General features: G+C 32.3%; 1 protein-coding gene across 1 annotated transcript; it reads right to left on the bottom strand.

The window, feature by feature from the left end:
- Positions 1–1,659: 1,659 nt before the first annotated feature.
- Positions 1,660–25,351, bottom strand: LOC127706648 (neuromedin-U receptor 1-like). Its single transcript, XM_052211304.1, has 3 exons — positions 25,174–25,351; positions 16,513–17,159; positions 1,660–2,348 (listed from the first exon to the last, which is right to left on the bottom strand). Exons 2-3 carry the CDS (start codon positions 16,925–16,927, stop codon positions 1,660–1,662), a joined length of 1,104 nt encoding a protein of 367 aa, XP_052067264.1. The 5' UTR covers positions 16,928–17,159; positions 25,174–25,351.
- Between the last annotated feature and the right edge of the window lie 1,057 nt (positions 25,352–26,408).

Below are 26,408 nucleotides of genomic sequence, written 5' to 3'. Positions count from 1 at the left end.
AGACCTTGTTGATGTCCGTTTTCTAAAAAAAAGTTTATCGGAAGATACCAAGACCTTGTTGATAAATATTCCGTATCAACTTCACAAAGAATACATGATGGTCTTGAAGTATAGATTCTAGGTACTGACGTTGTTTATCATCTTAATTACGTGTTATAGTGTTCTTTTTATTTGTCTTTGTATATTTAAAACCTTTAATGTTTAGTCTTTTTTCGGTAATACACTTTTGGCGTGGCTCGGTATTTATACATCCCGCCATTGTGTTATTGTGCTATATTTATTTTTTGTATTCTTGTCTTAATGTTTTGCTTATGTACTTTGTCTATAGAGTGTCTATATGCCATTTTTTTTCTTTGTTGAAATAGTTATTTGTTATTATAGTGATTACGATTATAACACAATGTTTACTGCTGTACCCCAATTTTTGACAATTTTACCTGTTATGTCTGTTTGTTTTGCTCACACAATGTTGTCAATATAATGGAATTCTATGCGACTGTCACACAAGTGAGAGGTTTAGCTAGCTATAAAACCAGGTTTAATCCACAATTTTCTACATACGAAAATGCCTGTACCAAGTCAGGAATATGACAGTTGTTGGGCTGATGATACCTCGGGGAATAACAGCCCACCAGCAGTGGTATCGACCCTGAGAGTTATTACGTTAATATAAACATACTGCCCTTGGATGAAGGTGTTAGGGTAGATAAACACACGAGAGAAAAAATTATCACCCAAGACGAAGTCGCGGGTGATAATTTTTTCACCGAGGGTGTTATTCCCCGAGGTATCATCAGCCAAATAATCAGCACTTCGGTACATGATCATTTACAACATACATTTCTAAAATTTTATTATACAGAATGCCTTATAATTCAAGTGTGCATTATGTTATTAGAAGGACAATTGTAAAAATATAAAGTTATAAATTAAGATCATTTACTAATAACTGTAATGACTTTAATTACGTGTAACGTAGCGTTATACTTTATTGTTTCGTATGTAACGTTACATCCTTGGTTACTTTTATGTTATGTTTTCTTATATAGATTCTAATATACGTTCCACTGTCATTTTTTGTTGTCTAAGTTATTTCAATAACAACAACAAAACGACGGAAATGATGTAGAAATAAGAATCGGTAACCTCGGCCGTAGCGGGTGTCAATTGTTCCGAACTGGGAAACCTCGGGCTCAGGCGGGTGTATATTTTAGGTATTTACACCCGTTGCTAATATTATCACTTGTTGTTATGGGTGGGCGGGGCTTATGAAAGGTTAGTGAAAATTAACAAATGCCGCGTGTCCAATGAGATGAATCAATGATATAAGAAATTTGCATAAAGTATAATAACAAAATTTACTCAGAGTAGTTATTAAGAAAATGAAGGTTATTTTCGTATGAAACTTAAATGTTATCGTCCGAAAGATGCATGTGAAAAATGCTGCTGGATGTGTTGGGCATCCATAGTTAATCAATCTATCTTCATATGACAGTTGAACATTCTCAGCAATCAATGCGTTAGTTTGTTCTAACAACAAATACAGTGATCTAAATACTTCATGTAATATCAAAGTTTTTGTTTTATTTATATACATATCATATTTAAAAATAAAATACTTTCAGTTTTGAGATTTCATGCATAGGATTTGTTTTATTGTCATTTTGCAATTTTGTAAAAACGTCGGATCGAGAAATCCGTATTATTAATTATATACGTTCTGGCTAGGATAGGAAATATGGCTTTCGTAAGCGGTGTTCTTATAAAGCGACCTTTTATGACAGATGCATTCAGTTTAACTGCTACGTATGGCAAGTAACTCAGTATAAAGCAGAAACTAATGACGAATGCAATCCGTGTAACCTTTTTCGATGGTTTCTTTTCTGAAACTGTCTTCCGCTTTCCTTTATGTTTCTTATTGTCATTATTTTCCGTTGTTCCTGGATGTTTAATTATCTCAATAGCGATGCTTTTCTCGTCCTCACATTCACTTTTATAGTCCATTGTGTCGGTGGTATGGTTGTTACTTGCGGTTGCCTCTGTGGCAGCAGATGACGGTGATATTGAATATTTTCTTCGAAGAGATTTTTGAAATTTGGTTCGTTCGATCACTTTTCGTCCAACTATTGAATACATAATAACAAGTGCAAGCATACAGGAAATATAGACTGTTAACAGAACAGTACTGTATATCATTGTGTAATTTTCCCCGCTAAATCGGTCTGAAAAGCTGCAATCATATCCTGTCAAATTGTTATCTAATTTTTCCAAGCTTATCCCACTCAACGCTCCTTCCGGCCAACAAAATAACAAGGCAATTCCAACTACGATTGCAATTGTCACATAACCTTGATTCATAGTTAGTTGTCTTTTTAGTGGTTGACATACCCGTCTAAGACGATTTCCTGACATGGCAATTAAAAGAAGAGACGATGTCAAGGATAAATGTACGCTTATTGATCTGAAGATCTTACATCCTGCTGCAGAATAAAATGTCAACTGATGCGTTTGTTGGAACAATTCAAACGGTATTGCAACCATACACACCATTAAGTCGGTAACAGCTAAAGCCCGGATGTACATCCAATGTGTCCCGTCTCGTCGCCCGAGTGACCCAAAGTATACTATGATCACTAATAAATTTCCAGGAATACCCAGGGCCATAACAACTGATAAATAAACGATTGCCGATGTTCTTTTCGTTGTTTCCTTATTATTAAAGTCGTCTAGCGACATTTCATCATTTGTATAATTTCCCGCCATTTTTGCAATCAGATATTTGAAGGAACAAGAATGTTATATCTTTGTTTCTCCTTGTTGTTAAATTAGAATTCGTGTTGAGTAGATATCAATATCAACTCAAAATAGAAAAATTCTGGAGGTTCTGTGTACACATTAAGTATAAATAAATCACAGTAAAAACAACAATCCTATCTCAAAAGAACTTCCTTCCAACTTCATGTTGTTTCAGTAGCCAACTCTACAATATCAATTAAAAGTAATTTAAACAATAACAAAATCACCGGTGTTCTAAATGCGATTGTGATCTTCTGAAATTTTAAGTCTAGTCATTGTATGCAGAAAGGCTTAAACATCAACAAAATTGCAACAGACTCTACCCGAGTGTTTGTGTGTCCTGAATGTCATCATATTTTATATACTAAAAGTCAACCAAATAATTAGCGGTGAAAATACACGAGGTTTTGTTAAAAACATTGCTTTTGTTTTTATAAACGACAACGAAAACTGATAAATTTTAATAATATATATGTTATTGAAGAAGCATCACCTTTTGCTCCAATATAACTCTTTTTCAAACATCATAAACATGGCTGTATTAGAAAACTGAAAAAATATCATGACCAGAAATTGGAAGTCCGAGGCAAAAACTAAGATTTTATCATACACATGTACAATCTCCGAAGATAGGAAACCGGAACATTTATCAATTGTAACAATTTATTAAATACGACAAACTTGATTTTGTACGAAAACTGACAAAATTTCATGACCAAAAATTATTATTTTGAGTAAATAAACTATGAGGTTTATCATGAAAATTCGAAAACAGGAAACAGGAACATTTGTCAAATGTAACGCAAATATATTTTGTCAATTTTCCAAAATATATACTTTTTCTTGCTTTTTTTTATCATACTTACACTTTTGTTCGTGAAATTATCAAATCTACATGTACTTGGATAACTTATTAAATTAGTGTCCATATAAAGGTAAAAATACGATGGTATGGGAATCATGTTTCGATAATATTCTTATTATAAATAAGAAACAGCGGATTCCCTTTGCATTGTCGTCAAAGATGAGTGGAACAGAGAACTAATGTAGAGGCTTAAAAGTCAAGATTGAAACAGTATATTCATGTAGGATTGTCTAAATATATTTGATGTATCAAAATGCCAAAAGGAATAAACACAAAGGTACACGTACAATACAAACACAACAAAATGAAGATGATTTCAATGGAATACTCGAAGTAGTTGAAGAACTAATTCTGCAGGTTAAAAACATATATAATCTCTTCAATGACAAATCAAAATTTATATTTCTTCTAATTTTTTTATCAACCTGTTGTGTAACCAAAAGATATTTAAGATATTATGTTTAAAAATAGAACTAAATGAAGGTAAGTTAAGGATGTTCGCTACTCTGTTTCAAAGTAACAAGCTTTTTAAAAGACAGTTATAAATTGATAGTACTATTTAAATGACGGAATTTAAAAAGCAGAAAAAACTAAGGGTCCGTATCCTTGTTTTCGAGATATAAGCCATTGAAAAATTGACGGGAAATGATTCTCTCTAGATTTTTCATACATTTAACATTGGCACCATTTTCTTTCAAAAACTATGAAAAAATAACAAGGATTTTATATGATTTTCAAGTATGGCTTTTTAAGCTATATTTAATAAAATTATGAAAAAAAGTCGGGGTTAGCGGCCAAAATTATTCATGGTTCTACGTGTATAAAACCAGAGGATTCCGAATATCTGACAAAAAATCAAAAACAAGAGGATCTTTATTCGGAAACCCTATTAACTGGACGATATCAGTATGAGATTAGCCTTTGGTTATCAAAGATGTAAAGAAAAACAAACATTTACTGTAGCATATGTGACATAAATTGTCAGAAATAGAGATGTTCACAAAACAAGCTGACACAATTAACCAAATCAAATCGCCCAATATATATGGAAAATGTACGGAATGCAAGGACTGTAATTATGTGTAGAAATATTGAGGATGAAGTAGCATTACTACTCTAGACGATTTCGATGCTTAACACGGCTAACGAAAAAAATACTCATCTAATTATAATTGTCAGGTTGCATTGAACTAAGGAAATTACACAATCCACAAAAACATAATAAAACCAGAAACAACATATCGAATCGTGTTTTTGAATTCGACACCTTATAATAATTCGTTTATATTAATTATAATAAACATTGACATTAATTATAAAAAACATTGACATTAACCTCAAGAAGTAATAAACACCAATACACATTTATATTCATATACCTAAATGAAATTTTAAAATATTGGACTAAATCTAAATAAAAATTCTATAGAACGTTAACAAGGCACTACAAGAAAGTCATGTTACAAACTACACAACAAGTACTTTAATTTCACTAAATAGAAAAGTAACAAACCGCTTCATTTTCAAATCAAAGCAAGGTTGGGTAGGATATCACACGAGGATTTGATTGATGGCTGCTTAACGCAAATATTAAATTAATATTAAGGAAGACTGTTGTACTAATGGGATCAGATCTGTTTGAATCAAGACCAACAGACTATCAGGAAAAGTAACAGTCTGAGGGAGCCATGTTATCTTACTCGGACCAATTATTCTGCCGCAGAGCCGCTTTTCATTTCACATACTCTAAAATATCGCGTCTGGGGCAGGAGAAGCAGCAAATACCAATTTTAAAGCCAATCAAATTCGCGCATTGTATGCGAATGTAGCATGAGCCCACAGAGTGGTTTAGGATGCCACGAATTCATGGGAATCTAAGGGTAACGAAACAAAAGCCAATTATACTTGACGAAGCCGTTCGTCATATTATTTTCAATCGTTAATGACACTACTTACTCAGTTGCGTGCGAAAATTAAAACAAAATACACACAACTACTAGAATATCGAATTTAAGTGCAAGCAATTTCGATGGTGTTCGATAATGTTTATGATTACAGCAAAGAAATGCTTGGCGAGACATTTTTGGCTTGATTAAACTCGCATAATATATATTTATCCAGTAATACCTTTCATTCACCAATAACAAATTAAATAATTGCAGGTTATATTTATCATATAGATTGATAATATACTTCATGCTTGACCCTACTTAAAGTTTCTATACTATTTAAAGGTAAAAAGATGTTATCGAAAGAATATGTGTGTGGTTGTTTTTTGTTATTGGTTTCTGTTTGTATGATTTTTTTTTACTTTTTTGTCTTCAATAGTACTGTCGTTATGACAATAGTTAGTGCATCTATTTCAATGAAAACATTGGAATTTCCATATCAGAATCAGAATTTTTCATATCTCGCTTTACTTATACTGGCAAAATGCAAGTACATTAATTTTCGTTTATTTTTTCCAGCAATAATCAGGCTGTTTGTTTGTTGAACTGTTTTACATTTCGTTATGCCGGGGATATGTATAACTTACTATACGGTATTGGCTTTGTCCATTGTTAAAAAACGATACATACGGCGACCCATAGTTGTTAACATCCCCTTCTTTTGGTCTCTAGTCATGTATACATGTAGTTGTCTTTATGACAATCATACAACATATTCGTATTCGTACAACATCTCCTCATTTCTATATTGAGGTCTTTATATTTCGTAAAATATATCGAGTTATCTTAAAAAATTATACAAAAAAAAATAAAAGAGAATTTAATGATCGATTATTATTCAAATTCGCTCTCATACAAATAAAAGGATCTATGGAGTATCAACTGAGAAATATTTAACGGATGGCTGCCAGCATTAAACATTGATTTACGGGCTCAGCATATCTAATTTATGCAAAAAAAGTGTGCAGGAACAGATCACAAATACAGCTTTTGTTGGTCTGTGAACCTACTAGTTACCCGAAACACAAACAAACAAGAGACATACAGTTGGGATCAGTTCTAACCTATTTTAAAATCTGGCATGGACTGTCATGAGAACTGTTCTAGAACAATTCCTAGAACAGTTCTATTGACACCTTGAGGACAGTTTCTAACATAAGCAGTTCTACATTACTTGGTCTACTACATTTCGCATTTTTTTTTTATTTCAATGGACTTCAACGTCGTATTTGATTTGATCTTTCAACTATCGTGATTCGAGCGTCACTAATGAGCCTGGTGTAGACAAAATGCGCGTCTTTTATAATAAATTATATGGCTGCTATTTTTAATTATTTAAAGACATTTCGAACCTAGAACAGTTTTGGACAGTTATATCTTGAACAGATTCTGATAGTTTTATCACTAAAACAGTGTTGCCATAGAACTGATTCTGACAGTTCTACCTAGTAGGAACAAATCCCGACAGTTTTTTGTGTATCATTTTTATTCATTTATTTATCTATTTTTTTTATATTATTTTGTTTATTTTTTTTTTTATTCTTTAATACTTCAACTACAATAATTTGGGATATCATAATTATATAGTATTGCTCATCTTTAAAAATAAATTTATTTTTTTTATTTTTTTATTTTTCGTTTATTAGCTCTATGGGCTATTTTATAATGGTTTACTTAAATTTATCTTATGATATTAAAACTCTTAAGTATCATTACATTAGGTTGTATAATCATCCTACAAGCCACAATCTGGTAAACTCGAGTATTAAAGGGTTCCCCAAAAAATGAAACGATCAAATTGTAATCCGTATGTTGATTGATTGATTGATTGATTGATTGTCTTTATTTCCTCCAATATATGAAGATTGACATATAGTTAATACATACAAATGGAAATTAACAAGCTATATACAACATATTATGAACACAATATGACAATAAATTCATTACACTACATGATGTTTATAATGTCCAACACATAATAAATACAAAAAAGAGAGAACAAATGCACATACAACTTTGCCTATTTAGTGACCAAAATTAAAATTATGGTAAAATAAAACACTTTTGAAGTGATTGTACAATTTCAACATATGACCCGCTAAGCACAGCATCAGTTGTTTCCACACATCAGAGTTCAGTTGTTTTACATAATCATTTACTCCACCAAGTAATGTCACAAGCATTTCGTCTTCGTCCTGCTGAAATAGTTTTACAGAATCTTGTACCGACAATAAGTTGACTATTGCATAGAACATTTCATTTCGAATATCAACAACATGTTCACAGTTTAGAATCAAGTGTTTTACAATATCATCAGTATAATGGTTACACATAGTACATTGTCCACTCTTAATGGCAACGGAACCTAAACGAATAAGTAGTAAAAGACCTCTTTTGAAAAAAGGGTCCGTAGCTGAAAGTCTGACAAGTCTATGATCTGTAAGACAAGAATGTATTTTAAAATAACGGTTGAGTTCCGGTCGACGTTGAACAGACAGTATCCATCTATTTTCTTCAAAAATTGTTATTGACTGACTAACTATTTTGGACCAGAGTCGTTTATCTGGAATATATGCCTCCTCTATATAACTTTCAAGGAATGATAACATATCATATTTCGCTAAAGTTTGTATAAGATCATAAGTTATTGCTGATTTCGCCAAGTCTTCACTGAGTATTTGACCAAGTCGTAAATTAAACAGTTGCTTATGAGTAGTAGTAACAGACGCTCTACATAATCTACCCAGAAATAAAATCTTAAATTTGTCAATTAGACCTTCTATTGTCCAAAGACCTAAATTACTTATACAAGAGTCATTTGGTGACCTTTTATCAAAACATAGGATAAATCGTGTGAAATATCTCTGAGCTTGTTCTAACATTCCAATCTCCGTTGAATTTAAATGTCCCCAAAGTTCACAGGCATAAAGTGCACAAGGAAGGATAACTCTTTTCCATATAACGGTATTTGCGACCGGAGACATGCCATTTGGATTCACACCAATATTATACAGCGAATGCAAATTTCGCTTTAATTTCTTACAAGCCATATCTGTCCTTCCGAAAGTTCTTCTCGAACAGTCTAGCAGAGTTCCAGCATAAATAACTGTAGCATTCATCAAAATTGTAGCATCACCGAATGAAAACACGTAATCAGGTTTTTGCATATACTTTTTGGGACTGAACAGTAAAAATTTACTTTTCAAAGCATTATATTTAAGTCTCCATCTTTGTGCATATTCATGAACAATATTTAAAAGTATTTGTAACCCGTTTTTTGAGCTACTCAACAAGGTAGTGTCATCTGCTAAAAGGACGCATGGAATATGTAAATGTTCAATGATCAATCCACTCTTAGATTCTATAAGCTGGTAAATCAAATCGTTAATAAAAAGTGAAAAAAGCCAAGCAGACATTACACGGCCTTGACCGACTCCTTGTTCGATCTTAAACCCCTTGCTAGTAATTGTTTTGTACTGAACATGAGCCGTTGCAGTTTTGTACCACAAATATATAATTCTCCACATTTTCCCTTTTATTCCAATATTCATAAGTTTGTATAATAGACCATCCTGCCATATTCGGTCAAAAGCCTTTTCATTATCTAAAAATATCGCAAAAACTGGTGAATTGTGTTCATTATAAAAGTTTATCGATTCCTTTAAAGTATAAATCGCAGGAATGGAACCATGTTCTTTGACAAATCCAAATTGTAGGGGATGAGGCATAACTGTTCCCATTTGTTCTAAAAGAGCTTGAACACGACACAAAATAATCTTTTCCAATAGTTTACTCAAAACCGAAGTTAATGTCACTGCACGGTAATTGTTCGGTAATGATTTATCTTTGTTATTGCCTTTATATAGAGTTATAATAATTCCATGACGAAAACATAAGGGTAAATATTCGGTTTTAAGAATAATATCATAGAGTTTGCATACATATGTTAAGATAGCCTTTCCACCATAAAGTAAATGTTCATTGCATAAATAATCCGGACCTGGTGCTTTACCACATTTTAGGCTACGTAATTGTTCACTAACTTCATCGATCGTGATCTTTCGTTCAAGATATGGTATCACACAATCATCATTACTATCAATATATGTTTGAATAATATCCTTTATTTTCATAAAGAAACTTGTATCAAAAAGGTTATCAGAGTCACCGTTATCGGAATATAAATCATGAAAGTAGTCACTCCACATTTCGCATACATTTACATCGTCTGTTGCAACGTTTCCATTATAGACTAATTTATTTATGGAGGAACTCGGTTTTCTCATTCGCCTTACACGTTTATAAAATTGCTCAATATCTAATTCGGCAGCAGACTTGATTTCCTCATATCTTTCCTCTTGCCATTGTTTTTCGGCTTGACGTTTATGTTTGCGGAATTCGCGTTTATGAAGTTTATAGTTATGATAACTCGGATCACTTTTGACTCTTGGTCGATCATTGTAAATCCACTTTCGACGCGCCTCTCTCTGTTTAAAATGATATTCTTTCAAGTTTTTATTTTTCCAGTATGGTTTTAAATATGGTCGAAATTGACCAGTTGGTATACATAATTTGGATGCCATATGACATGCATTCACTAAAACAGTCGTATAAAATTCAACATCATTGTTACTTAGGTTTTCGGACTTTATTTCAAAACTCAGAAGTTTGCACAGTTCAGTTTCGTACATTCTTTTTTCAAAAGCATCCGCATGTGACCATTTCAACATATGTCTACAAAATTTATACTTTTCTGATGATGTGCTTAGTAAGTCTAGGTTTATATGCACAAAAACAGGAAAATGGTCTGAAACACTATAAGGGCAGTCTGAACTCACTTTTAAAAAAGGAATGTCATTAGAAATAAATTCAGGTATACATACATAATCTAATAAAGTTCTTATACTATCATCTTTCGACCTAAAGGTGTACAAAGGGCCAAGGCAACCTTGTTTTAATGGAGCGGGGCATAAATTTCTATCTTTCAAAAAATCAATATAATTTACCGCTTTACCACTGGTGTTTGGATTAGTAATATCTATGTTAAAATCTCCACCTATTAGTATAACATTGTCTTCACAATACATATCATAATATTTACATAAATCATCTAAATATTTTAAATACACTTCTTGGGTGTAGTTTGTGGATGGTAAAAGTACACATAAAACACAAATATCTTGATACTCATTTGAGCACAATTTTATACCACAGATTCTATCATTTTTTAAATTCAAATTATATGTCTTATAACCGGGTGATTTTCTAACAAGTATTGCCGTTCCACCAGAACCTTTTGTATAACTACTACAATTCATACCGATACTATATACAGTATCAAATCTGCTATCAAAATTTTCTAAAAAAGAAATATTGGTTTTATTTAACCAATGTTCTGTTAAAAGACAAATATCAGACTTTTCTAATATTGATTGAAAATATGAGGTGCCATACATTGCACCTCTCATGTTCCATGTACAAAAACGTATCATTAAAATCAATAAATTAAATATAAGAAGTTGAAATACTGTCACTCTACCCATTATGATTCTGATTGGTGATTGTTATAAGGTATGTAATCTCTACAGTAAACGCCATTCGGCCAAAAGTTTTCAGTATTCTCTATTTTGTCTTTGTAGTCATCTTCATTCATATTAACACGCATAATAAATGTTGGACTTCCTCTGTTTTCGCGTCGCTTTAACAGCTTAGTGAACGTTACATGGACACCTTTTTGTTCAGCATACAACTTAACTGCGTTATTTACTAGTTCATATGGCCTATCGGCAAGTACATTGTACAATACTATCCGTTTTGTACGTCTACGCACAACTCCTCGGAAAACCGACATATCGTTTTCACTAACCAACGGCTCAATTGGACGCGCTTGTTGGTCATCAGTATTAGCTGAATGTGTATTGGTATTATTATTTAAGGTCATAAAGTCAATGTAATTATGCCTAGACGAACTGTGCACATTTGTCGGGAAATCCATTTTATCGGTGTTTATTGAGTCTCTAAAAGTATGCGTATCAATAACCGGAATATTTCTAGGCTCCACCGTCAGATCTTCTGCTACTACATCGCTGTACAACGTTTTCTTCTGAACTGTTTGACTTTTTAGTCTGTTATCGAGAGCATCCAATCTACTTGCAATTTTGTCCGTGATTTTCTTCTGTACTTTACCACGATCAAGTTCATCATCGCGCTCTTTTAACTCTTGGGTCTTCAACTTAACATCTGCTTGTAACTGTGTTATTCGCTGTTTGTATTCAGAAATCTGTGTCTGTAAATTGATAATTTCGTTGTCCTTATTACGAAGAGAATTTTTCAATAGTTTGATATCGTTTTCAAAGTTACAAGAAAGTTTATCAACCTTCGCCGTAATTGGTTTAAGTCCGTCGTTTATCATCTGTTTCACCTCCATTAACATAGAAATCACGACCGAGTTGCCAGTTCCTTGACTTGTGTATCTGGCTTTGTTTGATAGTTTATTAAAGATATCGGTAAGGAGTCCATCATTTTCATCTGGAACAGTCGTAAGTCTTCTACTCCTAGATATACACTGTCGTAATTCGGACATATTATTAGCCCCTTCAAGATATTGAAAAATAACGAATATATCTTCTGCCATCTTGTCTCCAGCTGACTGACCATTATCCCTGTTTGTTCGCTCAACAAGTTTTGTGTCTGTTAATGTATTATCTCGTTTTCTTACCAGATCAAACAGTGAAGTTCGTATTGGTTTAAGATCATTTAAATCTGTGTGTTGCAATAAATCATGTTTAAATGTTTTTCTATCCAGTTGACCAAATTCCGTTTTAATTAAATTGAACATATCTTCATCATTAAACTGGCTGTCTGTAACATCATTTTGTATATTTTGACTCGGATCATTAAACAAGTCAATATCATTATGATCCGTTAGAGAATCGTTATCACCCATATCACTCATTGTCGGACTGTTGTAATTTTGAGCTCTATTCACAGTATACAATTTATAATGTCAACATTAAAGTCATCAAAAACTGTTCGAAATTTACTATTAGTACTATAATGAAAAACATTCCTCGCGAGCTAAGTACAAATTATGCTACTATGTCGAATCTTGAACTTTATCACTGTGTATTTATTCGATAATTTACAAAAACTTACAGAGACTTTTTTCAACACAGCCTTCTTTCAAGGGACACAACCCCAGTCCTGGAAAGTTACTACGTTTGCGCGGATTATTAAAATATGAAAATTTAAAAAAAAAATCGTAGAATTTTTATATTTAAATTATGATTTCTGAAATTAAACAAAAACGATTAACACTATAAAAAGATGAACTGAAATGAATATAATCTCGCCGCCCATCTTTCACATGTGACGAATTTATCCCTACTTACCAACTCGTCGCATGAGAATTATACTGTACTTTTTCCTATCTCAAGCACACAGTATTATTGAGCTATGTTCTGTCTGTATGATGCCTTATATATAGCATCACCTCCTTTGTTATCCTTATTTTCAGTATTTAACTGTTTTAACTCAAGTCTTGTACTCGGCTTTATAATGTCTCCATGACCAATATGAAATCTCGGTTTAGGTCACATGGACAATGTTGACAAATTGCCATTTTATATACCATGTCAATTCTCTGGTGATGTAAAAATCATTATGTCTTCCTTTTTTAATTTCAGATAACTATTGAATTTTCTAGGGAAGGATGTGTTAAAAAGTGGATATGATGTAATTGGATATTTCAACTGACACCCACTTCAGTAAGGATATATTTCATAGTAAAATTATAACAAAATCTAGTATCCCAGTCAACAACTTAGTCTTTAGTTTTCTATGTTGTGTCATCTGTACTATCATTTGTCTGTTTGTCTTTTTATTTTTGGCCATGGCGTTGTCAGTTTGTTTTCGATTTATGAGTTTGACTGTCCCTCTGGTATCTTTCGTCCCTCTTTTACATGGGATCTCAAAATATATCTGTCTCAAAATGAAAATATTCCATCTGCATTGGATTAAAAATTGGTAATATTCTGACTTTATTATAATTTGGTGAAGTGTCCACTGAGGAACACCCCATGCCTAATCACGGGAATATGTTTTATGAGACAATCACTCCCATACCATATTGTAGCATTTCTTTTTTTTCCCTCGCATATCATATGATGCTGTTTCTGATACATGTATATGGTCAATTATAGAATACTCAAAATTATGGTATATTTTATATGTATGTTAACTCATGTTGTTTTCCAGATTTTTGAGTATCTCAATTAATAATAATTTTTACTTGAATGTATCTAATCAGTGTACTGATTTTGCCCGTCATGAGTCCTTATTGGAAAATATGTTTTATCTTTCTCTTTATGAATTATCATTTTATACACACGGAAAAGAAAAAAATTATTGCAAAAAACAGAGGTAGTACAAAATGTATCTGATACGACGATATAAACCAGCGTTTAGTGAAAAGGTGCGTTTTCTTTCGTACGTTGGTGGGCGAAAATATAGAAATATGTTTACTTAATGAACAGAATCGGAGCAGAGATAAATAAACATAACTGCAGGATTCCGATTCAGCGGATTGACGTTAGGAAGATTGTTACAGATATCACAATAACAATAACTGTATATAAACAATTTGCATTTATCTGATAATCAAATACTAGTAATGATAAGTTGCTATAGGTTTATAAGCCAATCTGTCATACCAGACAGACTATCTGTTCGTTTATATTGTATACAAAGAATTTAATTTTATTATTATATGGGTGAAGTATAGCTGTTTGCGTTATGAATTAAACAGAAATTCAAAACTTCCAAGTGCACTGTATTAAAGAACTATGCATCACTGAGGTAACAATGACATTTTATGTTGGTATGAATTCATAGATTAACAGGTATCTGATACTAAATTGATACCTTGGTATCCGGCCTAGGACGCATTGTAGTGACATAGTAAACCAAGTCAACACTGAGTTCACTTCTTGTAATGCCTTAGAAGAAGAATAAACATACTCAGTAAAAGAAGGCTAATGACCAAAGGGATATTCAAACTCATAAGTCGAAAATAAACAAATGTCATGGCAAAATACGAAAAACGACCTAAAGCCAAACAACAGTACATAGAACACAACATAGAAAAACTAAAGACTGATCATCACGAACCCCGCCAAAAGATAGATCTAACGGATTGGTTAGATTATATAATTTCGTGTGAAATTAGAAATAACTATGGCTTTGTAGCTTGACTAAATATTATTACTAATAGTCAACTTCAGCTGAAATCATACTAAAAGTGGCAGTTACATTAAATCACATGCACCATGTTGTTGTACAGCTAGCATGTACGGTTTGTCAACGCAGATCTTTGCCAATAATATATGTGTAAACTTTTAACAATTGATGCACTCACTGCTACTGAGCCTATTTAAGTTGGATAAAACTTTAATTTCTGTTTTCTTATCGCATTAATTCAACTTCTGAAATCGTTTGATATTGAAACGACTAGTTGGCTCACAAGGAATAATTTATACGGGAAGAGCGACTTGTCTTCTTGTAAACTGTTATATGAAAAATAACACTTCATACATTTAGTGCGTCAGAAACGCTTTTCTAAAGTTTTCAAAAACTCTAAAACCTAAACAATAGAAAAGTAAGGAAAGTATAAATATGTAGAAACGTTAGAAGCTAAGTGAACGGGCACTAAAAAGAATAGTCACATTTATCTAAGGTCAAATTGCCTGATGGTACAGGAAACTTACTTTCTTAATATTATTTTTATTCTCAAAGGGGTATGTTGTAAATCATATAAGTACCGAAGCACGGGTTATTGATTAAAAGTCCTCCAGCAGTGGTATCGACCCAGTGAGATATAACGTTAACAAATTAACTTTAAGGAAAAATGAAAGATATTATAATCATATGAAATTGAAATGTTATAGTCATATGAAATTTAAAATGTTATAGTTCTGAATGTACATGTAATATTTGCTGTTGCGCGTTAGTCATTCATCCTTTATATTTAATAGCTGGTTAATCATAGTCAGCAATCAATATATTGGGTTGATCTAACAACAGTGAACTAAGTACATTCTAAACAATTATATCAAAATGTTTGTATGATTTATGTTCACATCATATTTCAAATAAAATACCTTTAGTTTTGACATTTGGTGCATAGGATATATCTAATTGTCATTTTGCAATGCTGTAAAAACGTAGGATCGAGAAAGCCGTATATGACAGGATTTATGATATTATTGATGATAAACGTTCTGGCTAGGATAGGAAATATGGCTTTCGTAAGCGGTGTTTGTGTAAACCGACCTTTTACAACAGATGCATTTAGTTTTACTGCTACATATGGCAAGTAACTCAGTATAAAACAGAAACTAATGGCAAATGCAATCCGTGTAACCTTTTTCGATGTTTTCTTTTTTGTCTTGCACTTTCCTTTATGTTTCTTATGATCGATATTTTCAGTTATTCCTGGATGTTTAATTATCTGAATGGTGATTCTTTTATCGTCTACATATTCACTTTTATCATCAATTGTGTCGGTGCTATGGTGTTCATATGAGGTTACCTCTGTAGCACCAGAGGTTGGTGGTATTGAACAACTTGCTCGATGAGAGTTTTGGAATTTGGTTCGTTTAAGCACTTGCCGTCCAACTATTGAATACATAATAACAAGTGCAAGCATACACGAAATGTAGACTGTTAACAGGAGAGTACTGTATATCGTAGTGTAATCTTTCCCGCTAAATCTGTCTGAAAAGCTGCAATCATATCCTGTCAAATTGTTATCTAACTTTTCTAAGCTTATTCCACTCAGCGCTCCTTCCGGCCAACAAAATAACAAGGCAATTCCGACTACGATTGCAATTGTCACATAACCTTGATTCGTAGTTAGTTGTTTTTTAAGTGGTTGGCATACCCGTCTTAGACGATTACCTGACATGGCAATTAAAAGAAGAGATGATGTCAAGGATAAATGTACGCTTATTGATCTGAAGACACTACACCCTGCTGCAGAATAAAATGTCAACTGGTGCGTTTGTTGGAACAATTCAAATGGTATTGCGACCGTGCACACCAGTAAATCGGTAATGGCTAAAGCCCGGATGTACATCCAGTGAGTGCCATCTCTTCGCCGGAGTGATCCAAAGTACACTATAATCACTAATAAATTTCCTGGAATACCCAAGGCCATAACAACTGATAAATAAACGATTGCAGATGTTCTTTTTGCTGTTTCCTTATCATTAAAATCGTCTAATGTCATATCACTATTTGTATAGTTTCCCGCCATTTTGCGATAAGTTTTTTGAAGGTTTGCACAACAGGAATTTTATACCTCAAAACTTTCTCCTTTTTGTTGATTAGAATTATTGTCCACAATATATTAATATCAATCCAAAATAGCAAAATCCTCCACGATCTTTGTTCCTTTTTGCGTATTTAGTATTTATAAAACATAGGATAAAACAATCCCTGTCTCAAAATAACTTCCTTCCTGTTTCATATCATTCCAGTAGCAAACTCTGTAATAGTAATTAAGAGTAATTAAAACAATAAAAAGAATACCAAAACATGTCATTATCACCGGTGTTCTAAATGCCGATTGTTATCTTTTGAAATATTTCCATAAGTTAGTGTGATATGCAAACCTTTGGAGCTTGTGTACATATTATTGTAAGCTACCTATATCTACACAATGCGTATAAATGTTTACTACGACTATAACATTATGATAGATAAATACGTTATGACCGGAAATATATAACTGTCATTGATGAAAGGATAACACGTATGTGTGATATACTACATGTTAGATATACGTGTTTGTGAGTTTTTGGAATACAACATTTATATTGTTAGCATTCCTGTTTAACATTAAGTGAAAGCCTCTTAAAATTTTCAAAAGCATGTTTCTAATATATCCAAAAAAATCACTACCCTGAAATTTATGTAATTGATACCTGCTATCGCTGTAGAGAGAAACGACAATGCACCTTTCCTTTCTGGTATGCTTTTTGCATTTTTTTTTTTTAGGTATACTAGAACGGCCGATTTCAAGAAAGTTAAGAATGATGTTAGAGCTTATCTATCGAAATAAAATCTCCTTTCGGTAAATGTAGAGTTCCATTCATTTTTTCCGCAAATAATTGCTTAAATCTTTAAATATGACGAAAAATATGACATTTAGTAAGGTTTTGTCTCTCTCTTCTATATCAACGTAGATCACACATATCTCCGAAAGACATTCCAACCAATGAACACACTATATTTAGATTCATCAACAATTTAGAAACCACAAAAGAAGCATAAAACCTTCGGTAAAAATTCTAAATCCAATCATTTATTTAAAAAGACAAACAAGATAGCAAAAAATTTAGAATATATATTATGAACTCAAAAAACACCAAAGTGTGTCAAGTACTGTAAGGTATTTCCTGCTAGACATGCATTACCAGTCATGCGTAAACATCTGTAATATCCAAGGTTAGAACAATATCAGATATTTAACATATGAGATCTGTGACAAAATACATTGTCTCCAAAATGTTTAAATTGATTTATTGGTGTTGCTTATTTAATGTCCAGTTGCAAGTATTTCATGCATATTCAGGATGAGGAACTATTATCATTAAATATACTAGGTCTGTTCTGCAAACATATTCAGAAACTGATTATGTTAATTATAACGATTAACATATATTTGATTATTCTAAATAATATAGCAAAAGATCATGGGAACTTAATTCTTAAATCATCTACACGCACCTGTTGCATTTAAGACGATTAAATGACAGATAATTATATGTATAAGATGGTAAATAATCCAGCAAATAGCAATACAACAAGGAAATAATTTATAAGACACTTTCTAATAAAGTATCTCATTTTTGGAATAAATCATAAGAAATTATGTCAAACGTCAACAGTTTATGCAAGGTAATAAATTTAACACTATAACATTTTAATTTAATATGGAAATCTTTGAACCAAAATGAAATCCGAGGAAAATATGTTTAAACCTCTTTCATTTCACTTTCTATAGTTAAGAATATGATTGTGTACAACACGTTACTACATGTAGACGTGAATATCTCGCAAATTTTAATAGATACACATTTTGATCAAAGTTTAAATGAAGGACATAATACCATAGAACAAAGTACAGTGTGTTAGAAAAGGCGACTATATTAATGTCTCTATTAACAGCTGTGATTGGGACGTAAACCTAAGTACGTGCAATCTGCGGGATTATGCCAGGCTCTCTGGATGTACAAAGCCCTTGTAGCTACTCTTATTGTGTAGACTAAGTGTTCGTTTGCCTGTGCGGAACATAATGAACTAGAATTCATACTAGTAAATGTATATCTCGACAGTGCCGTTTTAGAATATATCATAAATTTTATTGCATCTGTTACATGATTATCCCATTCTTACTCGAAATTACTCTTTTGGAAGATTACTTTTACTAAGGGGTTACGCATATGTTGTTTTTTTTCAAATAAAATTGGCTAGATTGTAATAACCAAATACTGATGATGCATTGTCATTACTTCATAAGAACGCTAAATACTAGTACTAGTAAAGCAGAAATCTTTACTCTGATAGCCTTAAGTATGTTCGCTACTCTGATTCAAAATAACAAGCTTTTTAAAAGACTTTTATAAATGAAGAAACTAAAAAGGCAGAAAAAAATGAAGGGTCCGCGTGCTTGTTTTCGAGATGTAAACCATTGAAAATTTGGCGGGAAATGATTCTCTCTAGATTTTTCATACATTTAACATTGGCACCTTCTTTCTTTCAAAAACAATGAACAAATAACAAGAATTTTATAAGATTTTCAGGCTTTTTAAACTAGATGTAACAAAATTATGAAAAGAAAAGAAGGGGTTAGCGGGCAAAATTTTTAATGGCACTACATGGATAAAACCAGAGGATTCCGAATATCTGGCAAAAAAACAAAAACAAGAAGAGTGAACATCCTTAAACAATATTATATTATTACATGTATCCTCAGGTAAGGATTCATGATATGTTTCTGTACGACTCAAACAATAGTATAAGGGTAAACAAGTTTAATATTTTGAACAATGCAGTCCTAAATAATGTTAAAAAAACCGCAAAAACTGCAGTCCCTGGAGCATTGTCTAATCGTCACACACTTTTTATAACATGAAACGCACGTATGCTAACAACACATTAAAATAATCAATGTCTTTCAAATGAAACTACAAGTATTTAAAAAACGGTGCTGAAAATCACACCGAACAAATACACGTTGTCGTGCAAGTAAAATATTTTTAATGCAAAATCGTACATACTGTAAATGTTAGAAAGTTGAACAATCTTATTGTATATAATCATTAACTTTCAAGCATTTTAGCAATATCAGCTTCGAACATTCGACATATTTATAAAGAAGACAATCGTGATTTACCTCAAAAATGAACACAGTCCTTTCACTTTTTTTTAGACCTCAAAAATGAACACAGTCCTTTCACCTATTTTTAGACCTCAAAAATGAACACAGTCCTTTCACTTTTTTTTAAATTAAATAATATGATATTCCAACACAATATAGTCAAACACGATTAAACTTAGTTATTAATTGGCATTCTATTCGTGTTGTACGAGTCTCAGCTACATACGCATAAATCAAGCATATTTTCAACTTGATGCATATCTAATGCAAAATGATAATTCAAAATTGAGTTCATAATTCCGTAAGATTATAATTAGCATTAAGAAATGTATCGCAGGAAATAATGTCATTCTGTTCCAAGTAGAAACCCCAAATATAAAACATATCCTTCTACCTGAATAGATAAAGTCTAGCTCTACTTCAAGCAGAGACATATATATTTGTCTCTGCTTAAAGTAATACATTACATGTTAATTATAGCTTCATAAATTAAACCGAAAACAACTTATATATATATCACTATGATTATTACCATTGACACTATATGCATTCGGTACACATAATTGGTATGTTATTAGCTACATGTGTATTTAAAATTTTATAAAGTATATAATATTTTAATTAGATTTACCTTGTATTTCATAGGAAAGAAAAATGTCGAATTATAACCCACTATGTATTATATTTCCGTACTAACATGTGAAGAGGAACTGAACAGATGTTATCTGACAAGACACAAGTATAATACATAACATGGCTATTAAAAGAAAATTCAATTTAACCTTTCAATAACAGAGGTAATTAAAATGTAACTATTTGAATGTTGGGACAAAGAAAATGTCATTTATTTGAAAATCTTCAATTTTACATTACTTAAAAATTTGAGAATAAATTTATTGAAACATATCAAATTGACAAGACTGCCTTTATTGATAAATATCAACTCTCTTTAACATACTGCCTTTGGGATATGTACATTGTAGTAATACATACAGCACATGGTGTACAATTAAAAGTTTTTAACATATACATACATACATTATGTGCAAAAAATGTAAAGCAAGTTTTTTTTCCAGTTTATTTAGCCAAGGAATTGTATTTTTAAAAGGAATGGAAAGCGGCTCGGAATCGATTGTCTTTTTCGGTCGGAAGTATGATAAATAATATAAAAAATCATGACGGATGTCCATTTCCTGTTATAAATCATATATATCGGTCATCTAAATTCACTGGATCATCAGTGCTCGAGAAGGAGGATAAAAACCAAGACAAGTATAATTTTAAACTACTCTTCCATGTAAAAGATAAGGCCTTATGTATCCTTTTAATGCCTTTTCGATCTATGTTTGCAATAAACTTTGAATAAAAAGTCTGATTAAAAAAGACCTCGGTTGTCAAATTTGCGAGAGTTTCATCCGGATTACAAAAACAAAAATCAGAGAGTTTTGATTTTTTTCTCTAAAGGCTCGACAACCATGATAGGCAAAACAAATAAGTTGATATCATTATGAAGGTGAAACCTTATTCTAACATTAGGACTCTTTTTTATGTTTTTATTTTTGCAAGTACTTTACCATACAGAAGTGTTCTATTGTTTTGTTTTTGTCTTTTTTTTTTTTAGATTCATATTTGAATTACTACAATATAGTTTTGCAAGTATTTAACTGTTTTTTCTAATTCTAAAGGAGTAATCTTTAACGCTTTCAGCAACTGCATAATGTACAAATATGACATATATGTAGGACTCTAAAGTGCGATGGGGACGCTAAAGTACGATGGTCACGCTAAAGTGCGATGGTCTGCGCTAAAGTGCGATGCCTCCATACGCTAAAGTGCGATGGTCCGCGAAAGTATATAGACGTAAGAAACGTAGTTGGATTATGACGTTAGCAATCGTTTATACAAACCAAAAATGAATGTGCTAGAAGATAAATGTCCATGACTTAATTTCAGACTCAACAGTGCTTTGTCGGCTGAAGCAAATGTGTTTTTTTTCGGCTGCTGGAAGAAGGACTTGTGTCCTGCAGTCGACCATTTTACTATATAGATACAAAAAAGTATACTCATAGGTATCCTGTATCCTGCTCCTATTGGATACAGGATACCTAGGTACATGTTTTTAAGCGTAAATTATAAACTGTCGGCTAAAACATAGTTTGTACATTGTAGGAAAATAAAACATGTATTTGTACTCGCTACGAAAAAGGAGAAAGCTCGGTGAATATCGCATTTTTCTCGCATTTATATTAAAGCTTGTACAAATAAAGTAACTTATTCCGACAATGAACGCATTTTGTATTTGTTATTTACAATGACGAATGTACAAAAAGGAGGGGGGGGGGGGGGGGGTGTTCAGATTATTGATAAACTGTGTGAACGGCAAGCTACACCAATTATTCAAATATTTAATACGCCCGAATTGGTAAAAATTACTTAACAGGAAATACAGTATTTTGTTACACCTAAATTACCTTTTCAGCAATTATTACGTGGTCGGTCTTCTGAATTAAGAAAGGATCACTCAAGCCTCCCGGTAAATTATAAAGCCTATCACGTATGTTATACCTTAGCATACCAGCTTTTGCAAAAAGGCTATTTTCAAAATCCATGTACATTAACGTTTTAATCCCTCGAAGCTTACTCTATTGGTCCATTGCACTTAAGCGTGATATACCATCGTACTTCAGCAAACAAACAACCATCGCACTTTAGCGTGAGACACCATCGTACTTTAGCGTAGACCGTCGCACTTTAGCGTGACCATCGCACATTAGAGTACCATCGCACTTTAGAGTCCTACATATATAATGCTTGAATTATTTAATATCATTGTTCAATTTAATTGTTCTCGTCCTGAATGTGATGAAATATTTGCCACTAGACGTCACGCAAACAATCAATCAATCAATAATTGAAATGAATGTAGCCGTTCCTGTCACTTCGAAGTCATCGCTTTGTAAATGAAAATCTATCCTTGTATAATTACATATAAAAATAAATTGCTTTGCCGAGCGCAGCTGGGTACGACCGCAGAGGTCCAACCCTGAACAGTTTTGGTAAAAATGGACGCAATATTCGCGCTTGATACAGGTCTGAATTTGTATTGTAATTAAATATTTGACACATAAAATGTTTCTGACAGAATAACTGTAGTCAAAGAACTTAGAATTGGTTATATGATTTGAATTTATATTCATTTTTTTGCTTTTGTGCAATACACTTTGCTGTTGCGAATTGTTTGCTGTTGCGAATTGACCCCCCCCCCCCCTTTTCCCGCCACAAAAAAAAATTAAAAATTACCCCCCTTTTTTTTTCTTTTGTGCAATACACTATGCTGTTGCGTATTAACCCCCCCCCCCCCCCTTTACACACACTTTTTTTTTTGCAAAAAAAATAATATTTGATTTTTCTTTTTAATTTCTGAAATCTGAAATGAGAAAAATTGAGTTTGCAACCATAATTACCCATTTAAATTTACCATGTACTAACTTAATCTATTTCATAATAGAATTTAAAATATGGTGTCAAATCTTCCATATGTATTTACAAAAAAAAAAGATGCAACATTTGCAGATATTTTTACTGGTCTTCCTTTATAAATATGCATTTCTTTAAACATAATTTAAAAGCAGTGTAAGGGAGGTAATCTAAACGTTTTATTTGGATTACCTCCCTTACACTGCTTTAAATTATGTTTTGTACTAAAGTATTTGTCCATTAACCAGGACACCCTTGTTTTTCCTCCTTTTTTTCCCCTCATTCCTAAACGGTTTGAGCCATAACCCCCCAAAGCAAATCCTAATCATCCCTTTGTGGTATGGAAACTTGTGGTATAATTTCAGAGAGATCCATACACCGTTCCACAAGTTATTGTCTGGAAACTAGAAAAATGCTTATTTTTGGCCCCTAATTCCTTAACTGTTGGTACCATAATCCCCAAAATCAATCCCAACCTTCCTTTTGTGGTATTGAACCTTATGGTAAAATTTCATAGAGATCCATTCACTTAAACTAAAGGTATTGTGCGAAAACCAATGTGTCTTTGGACGACGACGACGACGCCAAAGTCATACCAATATACGACCGCAAAAATTTGTTTGCGGTCGTATAATAAGATGATGTAGTATGATTGCCAATGAGACAACTCGCCACAAGAGACTAAAATGACACAGAAATTAACAACTATAGGTAACCGTACAGCCTTCAACAATGAGTAAAACCGATACCGCATAGTCGAAATGACAAATGTAAAAAAATTCAAACGAGAAAACTAACGGCCTGATTTATGTACAAAGAAATGAATGAAAAACAAATAAGATATACAGCAACAAACGGCAACCACTGAATTACAAGCTCTTGACTAGGGACAGGCACCTACAGAATGTGGCGGGGTTAAACTAGTTATAAGCCGCCAAACCCTCCACCTAACTTGGGACAGTGGTGCAACAGCACAAAACAAGAACACGCTATATACAAAACAATAAACGACATATAAATATGATTAAGAACAACAACCACTCAATTACAGGCTCCTGACTTGAGACAGGCGCATAAAGAATGTGGGGGGTTTAAACTAGTTTGAAGGCACCAATCATCCCCTAACCTGGGACAGTGGTGTAACAATACAACATAAGAACAAACTATAAAAATCAGTTGAAAAGGGCTTAACTCATCAGATATATAAAAAGCAGAAATACATACAACAAAAACACAGAGTAGACGTGGCAGGGTACTTATACATCCCCATAACAAAAAGACACTAAGTACATATCTGAGAGTACTCGCAGTTACTGACAGGTAGTCCAAAGCCAATAACAACTAGTAACAAAAATTATGCATATAAGACTAAAATATCAATCAGTACACATCCAACATCTAATGGATTTAGTGTAAAGACGTCATTAATAGTCAGAGAAAAACATGACCTTGCCAAGATACAGGATTCGACAGATTGTAGAGCCATCAATGTGTATATGTATATAAAAATAATAAATTAGTTTGATTTTAATTTACTGATAACAAAATGATGTATATGTAGAAACCATCCCTGTACATCTATAACATTTGACCGAGCAAATGAACTGGTAAAATAAATGCATACAATCTTGTGTACATACCTTTTTTTCTAGTCAACAATTATGGTAGAAGTCACTGTGATTGACTTTCCTTTCAATGTTTGGTATTTTTAAATAGTTTAAATACTGTATACTTTAAACCGTTATGGTAACATACGAATGATTTATAGTCTCTATTTCATTCATCTCATTCACGTAATTATCAATATATAATGATTCAGTTAATAGTCTATATGACACAACAAATGATTTATAATTTTATATATATTTTAAATTCGGTTGAATGCTTTATATAAATAGTAAAGATTTTTAAAATTCAACGACAATGAAATGTTTAGTAGAACATTTTAAAAGCATTTCTGTGTCAAAGCTCATCTTGTTGTTTAAACTACATTCTTTTAAAACAAACATTTCCTTGTGTTCATGCGAACTTATTAAATTTGATAATTTTAAGAATTTGATAAACATATATAAATTTCTCGTTAAACCCCAACCTACCATGCACATTTTCACAACAAAAATAGCATCGATGTATATGACACTTCTTCTTTTTTTCTTTTTTTTTTGCAAATAGTAAAAAATACAGTTTACTGCGGTACAGAATAAAATTTGCACTGGCGATATGTAGTACATGTCATCAAAAAACATAACAATGGATATATTATTGTCTTATAAATATACCGCGTTGACTCTTTCGTAAGATATATGAACATGGATTCACATTAAAGACCCTTCTTAAAACATCTATAGAATTTAGTATTGCATATTCTTTAAGGTTTCTTTGCATTATTGTTTTTATCAAAAACAACACAAAAAAAATTCATAATGACATGACATGTGTACACCTACTGTACTAAGTTCACCTTAATAATTAGTCCACATATAAAGATATGAATAGAATGAATGTAAAATATAGATATTTAAGAAACATGTTACGGTATCTTTAATATTAAGATTCATAATAAGAAACAGCAATGTCCTCGCACGGACACTAACGATTGGCATATACGTAGAACTGATAAAGGTGCTGAAATGTCCAGAATGAAAGACTAAAAGATAAGCGTTGCCAAAAATCTATGTAATGAATCAGAATACCAAAAGGTAGAACCACGAAAGAACGAAGGTGCAAAACGAATACAATGAGATAAAGACTTGTTGAGTTACTAAATGAACAGTGCATTAAGTATATCAATAGAATCTTCAAAGGTGATGAAGGACTCATTCTGCAGGTACAAGATAATAATTTCCTCAATTAAGATTTGCACGTCTTTGAATTT

This window comes from Mytilus californianus, unplaced genomic scaffold, assembly GCF_021869535.1.
Source record: "Mytilus californianus isolate M0D057914Y unplaced genomic scaffold, xbMytCali1.0.p SCAF_6, whole genome shotgun sequence".
Taxonomy (NCBI): domain Eukaryota; kingdom Metazoa; phylum Mollusca; class Bivalvia; order Mytilida; family Mytilidae; genus Mytilus; species Mytilus californianus.
This window is presented reverse-complemented; position numbering and strand designations above follow the sequence as displayed.

What these genes read in the sequence shown, in the direction of transcription:
- LOC127706648 (XM_052211304.1), bottom strand. Translation starts at nt 16,927, where the DNA reads ATGGCGGGAAACTATACAAATAGTGATATGACATTAGACGATTTTAAT. An exon ending in ACAACTAACTACGAATCAAG is followed by an intron (nt 2,349 to 16,512) that starts GTTATGTGACAA and finishes CTATGAATCAAG; the next exon opens with GTTATGTGACAATTGCAATC.